At 38.8% G+C, this 6,196-nt stretch overlaps 1 protein-coding gene across 10 annotated transcripts in view; it reads left to right on the forward strand.

The window, feature by feature from the left end:
• prkag2b (protein kinase, AMP-activated, gamma 2 non-catalytic subunit b) overlaps nucleotides 1–1,600 on the forward strand; it is a 44,378-nt gene extending 42,778 nt beyond the window's left edge. For all 10 annotated transcript variants that reach the window (XR_014030850.1, XR_014030851.1, XR_014030852.1 and 7 more), the window contains one exon: nucleotides 384–1,600. Coding sequence is in view for 6 of the 10 variants with exons in the window: in XM_081375427.1 (XP_081231553.1) it covers nucleotides 384–415 (32 nt within the window). In the remaining 4 variants the exon portion in view is untranslated. The remainder of the gene's footprint in view (nucleotides 1–383) is intronic.
• The last annotated feature ends 4,596 nt before the right edge of the window (nucleotides 1,601–6,196 follow it).

Consider the following 6,196-nt stretch of genomic DNA (forward strand, 5'->3'; position numbering starts at 1 on the left):
TCTTAAAGTTGTAGGAAAGTTCTGAATTTTTAAACATAATTCACTGAAATCTTGAGTCAAATGTCAGTCATGGAAATGTATTTATTGAATTATTTACATTTTTCTTATAAAATATTTAATTGGCTAGAATTAAAATTCAGTAATTCACACACACAAAAAAAAGATATATATATATATATATCTCATTGGTTATTGGACCTGTCACCTAAATGATTTGTGCAGAAACCGTAATAAGTTTATTGATAGTTGCTGAGAGGCTTCAAAATATGCTCATCTTTTTTTTTTTTTTTAACCTGAGTTTCTGAAGAGTGTGTGTTATTAAAAGACCACTGATCGACAGACTTAAGTTTCATTAACTGAATTTCATATTTATTGTCCCACAGGTAGATGCAGAATGGACAGTGTGACTGAATGAAAAGACATTTTGGAGGTGAAAGAGAAATTCAAGAAATTCAGAGAACCAAAAAAGCTCCAGCCTGCGTTTTTGGATGCAGAGAAGAGGACAGCTGAAAGCATTTACTTCCTCATTGAAGGGCTGGGAATTGGAGCTGAAGGAATGGACATGTATTCATAATGCACACATTACTGGACATGTTTATGGCGAGCCAGTCGTGAGAATGTGCCGCTGTACTGTACACTGCTTTAAATGCTGGTTTTAGAGGCCTTCACTGACAGTGCTATATCAGGCATTGTGTTCTAGCTGGCTCTGCGTTATATCTTCAGGCACTGAAATCCACTCCTGGCTGAGTGTTTGACGTGGAGATTTGCCTTAAATGAAGACCTCCGTGAGAGTTGATTGTAAAGGTTAGCAGAGACCCATAGATGAGCATGTAGTGTAAAAGCAGGTTCAAGATTCTTGAGCAATAGGCAAAAATCACTGTTGGTTCAGAGAATCTGCTAGTAAATGGTGCAAATGTAGACTGATTAAACATGTGGCCATTATATTTCACCTCAAAGTGTGTGTGTGTGTGTGATGAAATAATTATTTTCATAACAATTATGTAATATTAATTCAGTAATAATTTTCAGAATTCTCATTTGTTAGTCAAAATAACAGTAAGCCGTAAGTTCTTGTCTTTTTAAATTCTGCATAAATAACAGGCAATAGAACAAATACTACATACATGTTTATTTAAACAATATACAATTTAAAGTGTACAGTAATGAGAATAAGATAATAAATTAGAAGGGAAATGCACTTAATTGTCATGAGAATTTTGTAACAACTAAACTTTGGTCCTAAAAAATAGTCCTCCTTTTTGTTTCTTTAAATTTTGGGGTGAAATATATCTATATTTACATATATGTTTGGTTGGTGTGGAAAACCACGTGCACTACCTGTCTTATGCACTAAAAGAGCATGAATGTCAAAGCCTTTGCACCCCAGTGATATGCTGAGCTACTGTAAATACAACATGCCATGTAATGGGTTCAAAACTGATAAATCATGTATTATTTGATTGCATTTTTTCATTATTATAACTGCTGTCAAAATTTAAGACCGTTCTGTCCAGAAAGAAAGAAATGTACATTTTTGTACACATTGAAATGACACTATTTTTTTATGTGGTTGGGCTAAAATATATTGATAATGCATTAATATTTGTCTGAGATTTATTTATTTATGTCATGTCACTAATGTTTGATGCCACCATATAGATACATTTTTGTGGCTTGTTTTTTCTTGTCACTGATCATTCTTCTGTGTTCTGACAGAATACTCACTTTCCATTAGGGTACTTGGGAAATAACTGAAGCACTTTTTATATACATTTTTTTACATACATATTTTATTTTATTATATTTTGTTTAATGCTTTTGTTTTTCGCGTTACTGGGAGTCTGTCTGTGCATGAGTAGTATTTTTCAGTGACTGGTCACGGCTGTGTTTCTCAAGAGCATCATGAGCTAAGTTGATTGGAGAGGCCATTGGTGCCAATTGCTCTACTTATGCTTACGATGCTTTTGGGAAAAACAGCCCACATCAGATTCTGCAGGTCAAGTCACCTTCATTTATTTAGCGCTTTTACAATGCAGATTGTTTCAAAGCAGCTTTACCATGATAAAAGGAAATTAATGAAGAAATTAAGAGGAAAGTCATTGTCCAGTTTAGGGATAGTTCACTTTGAAAATAAATTTTGGTATGTTTTAGCTTACCTCAAGGGCATCCAAGATGTAGGTGTCTTTTTTTCCGCAGTAGTTTCAATTTGGATATTTTTAGGTCAAACCGTTCTTGTCTGTCAGTCATATAATGCAGGTCGATGGTCACTTTATCAAAACACAAGCACTGAGTCCAAATTAAAACAATTCCCCATCGTCCAAATTAAACAATTCCCCATCGTAAGTACACATTGATGGCCTAAGACACGAAACGAGCGGTTTGTGTGAGAAAATGAACAGTATTTATATCGTTTTTACCTCTTGTAACACAGCACACGTCCAAATGATCTGACGGCGCGGGCGAGTATAGATGTATACATAGATGTCGCCTTGGCTACGGTTTCGTTCCAATGAACTGCAGTAGCAAAGGCGACATCTATGTATACATCTATACCAAGCGTGCCGCACAAGCCCTGAAAAGTGAAGCCAAAACGTCTCGATCGCCCCCCGGTGACTGGTCCTAGTATAGGTCATAAGCCCCGCCTCCCCATGTTATTCAACGGGACGCGAGACCAACTAAACAATTAAATTACACTTCAAATATCTTTTTTCCAAAGGTGGTTTCTTTCATTTGCTGTCGTTTTTATCACACTGATGTAAGTTCTAGTATCTGTTTCCAAAATAAGTTGGTTTTTAGTTAGTTACGTACTGCGGTGGTGTAACGTCATGATTGACAGCTGTGATTGACAGGTTCTCCGAGCGAAGTAGTCACTGAAGCACCAACGGACATTTTTTTCGGGATCTTCAGAGGACTGAGGAGATTGTATTTACTTTATTTTAACAAACCTCTTGTCGTACTACAATCAATTTTTTAAAAAAGTGTGCAGAATGCACTTTCCCTGCGAGAGTGAGGGTGGAGCTCTGGTGGAGCGTTGATTTCGCGGCTTTACTTCCTGCTCACTACTGCGCAGGTCTGGTCCCGAAATCGCTACTGCGCAGACTCAAGTTCCAATATGTCAGCGCCATATCGGGACTCTGGCGGCTTCAGTTCTCACCAATGGAAGAGAGCGAAGGGGCTTCGTCCATATTTTTTTACAGTCTATGATCTATACCCGCCCGCGCCGTCAGATCATTTAGACGTGTGCTGTTTTCAAGAGATAACAACGATATAAATACTGTTCGTTTTCTCACACAAACCGCTCGTTTCGTGTCTTAGGCCATCAATGTGTACTTACGATGGGGAATTGTTTAATTTGGACGATGGGGAATTGTTTTAATTTGGACTCTGTGCTTGTGTTTTGATACAGTGACCATCGACCTGCATTATATGACTGACAGACAAGAACGGTTTTCCCTAAAAATATCAAAATTGAAACTACTGCGGAAACAAAGACACCTACATCTTGGATGCCCTTGAGGTAAGCTAAAACATATCAAAAATTAATTTCAAAGGGAACTATCCCTTTAAGTAAGTCCAATGTTGATTTATTTCCGTTGTAAAAATCATTATTAATTAATTTGGGGGCCATTTAGAGACTGGAGACTTTATATACATATATATATATACACTCACCTAAAGGATTATTAGGAACACCATACTAATACTGTGTTTGACCCCCTTTCGCCTTCAGAACTGCCTTAATTCTACGTGGCATTGATTCAACAAGGTGCTGAAAGCATTCTTTAGAAATGTTGGCCCATATTGATAGGATAGCATCTTGCAGTTGATGGAGATTTGTGGGATGCACATCCAGGGCACGAAGCTCCCGTTCCACCACATCCCAAAGATGCTCTATTGGGTTGAGATCTGGTGACTGTGGGGGCCATTTTAGTACAGTGAACTCATTGTCATGTTCAAGAAACCAATTTGAAATGATTCAAGCTTTGTGACATGGTGCATTATCCTGCTGGAAGTAGCCATCAGAGGATGGGTACATGGTGGTCATAAAGGGATGGACATGGTCAGAAACAATGCTCAGGTAGGCCGTGGCATTTAAACGATGCCCAATTGGCACTAAGGGGCCTAAAGTGTGCCAAGAAAACATCCCCCACACCATTACACCACCACCACCAGCCTGCACAGTGGTAACAAGGCATGATGGATCCATGTTCTCATTCTGTTTACGCCAAATTCTGACTCTACCATCTGAATGTCTCAACAGAAATCGAGACTCATCAGACCAGGCAACATTTTTCCAGTCTTCACTGTCCAATTTTGGTGAGCTCGTGCAAATTGTAGCCTCTTTTTCCTATTTGTAGTGGAGATGAGTGGTACCCGGTGGGGTCTTCTGCTGTTGTAGCCCATCCGCCTCAAGGTTGTGCGTGTTGTGGCTTCACAAATGCTTTGCTGCATACCTCGGTTGTAACGAGTGGTTATTTCAGTCAAAGTTGCTCTTCTATCAGCTTGAATCAGTCGGCCCATTCTCCTCTGACCTCTAGCATCAACAAGGCATTTTCGCCCACAGGACTGCCGCATACTGGATGTTTTTCCCTTTTCACACCATTCTTTGTAAACCCTAGAAATGGTTGTGCGTGAAAATCCCAGTAACTGAGCAGATTGTGAAATACTCAGACCGGCCCGTCTGGCACCAACAACCATGCCACGCTCAAAATTGCTTAAATCACCTTTCTTTCCCATTCTGACATTCAGTTTGGAGTTCAGGAGATTGTCTTGACCAGGACCACACCCCTAAATGCATTGAAGCAACTGCCATGTGATTGGTTGATTAGATAATTGCATTAATGAGAAATTGAACAGGTGTTCCTAATAATCCTTTAGGTGAGTGTGTGTGTATATATATATATATACACACAAAAATATATGTAGAATAGACCTGCAGAAACTGATACAGTTTCTATATATACAGTGGTGGGCAAAATTATTAGAACGGTAAGATATTTTAATGTTTTAAAAGTCTCTTCTGCTCACCAAGGCTTCATTTATCTGATCCAAAATACATCAAAAACAGTAATATTGTGAAATATTTTTTACAATTTAAAGGTACAATATGCAAGAATTTTGCATTAAAATATCCCATAATCTCAAGGCCAGTGTTATATATTTTGTTAAGTTGATTACTTACAATATCCCAAATGTTTCCAACTATTTTTAAATCGTGAGAAAATTGCGATTTTAACCAAGGAAACGGGGCGTTAGAGCAGGGGGGAGATGGGAGTCGCCAGTCAATTGCGTCATATCCGCGTTACCCTTGGTTTCCGCTCGTACTGCGTGGAGTCCTGGACAAATAAGGAAGTTGTAGTTGTAGCATCTATCAAGCAACAAACGTTAGCTTGTTTCTTGCAGTCGTTATGGAACACATTTATTCTTTACCGATTGCAGCTGGTTCTGTCGACAAAGCATGCTTAATTTTATATTTTCCAAATGTAGCATTCTGTAATAGTTATGTTTATGTAAGGGAAGTATTATTGCTTTAGATTTGTGTTTAGTTTATTGGCATTGTTTATCACGTCTGGTGTTTATGGCCATGTAAATAAATATACTGTAGCATGTGTTATACATAAAGATTAATCAGTATTTTGGCAAATGATGTGGGTATGTTTGAATGTACTTTTACAACAATTGTTTAGAACACGTAAAACTGCGCCGCTTTATCACAGCAATGAATTCGACATACAGTAACATCTATGATAACCGATTTAGTATTAAACCTTACTTTTCTTGCGGTTAATTCATTTTAATGAAACAAAAGTGTGATGAGGTTCAAGAGTCAGGAAGGAAGAAGACAGGGATCGGCGTGACTGGGACTCGTCGTTTATTAAAATAAAGCAAAACAAACAAAAGTCGTGCCCAACGCGCATTCACCGTGGCAACCGCGACGGCACAAAACAGTTCAAAAATGAGAGTTCGGATCCACCGGTTTTCTTTCTCTGCGTCCAATTTTCTCTTCAGTCTCTCTCTCGTTCCAGCGCGCGGCTCATAAGCGGTCTCTCCACGCGGATGTTCGTCATTTGCGCTTGACCTACTTGCGTCCCGCTCGTCTCTTCTCTCTCCCATTACAGACCGCGCTGAACCACGCCCCCCTCGCCACAAAAAGCATGTCATTATAAAAATAGAACTTAGCCTCATCCATGAACAT

The sequence above is a fragment of the Scardinius erythrophthalmus genome (genome assembly GCF_964197995.2).
Source record: "Scardinius erythrophthalmus genome assembly, chromosome: 9".
NCBI classification, from domain to species: domain Eukaryota; kingdom Metazoa; phylum Chordata; class Actinopteri; order Cypriniformes; family Leuciscidae; genus Scardinius; species Scardinius erythrophthalmus.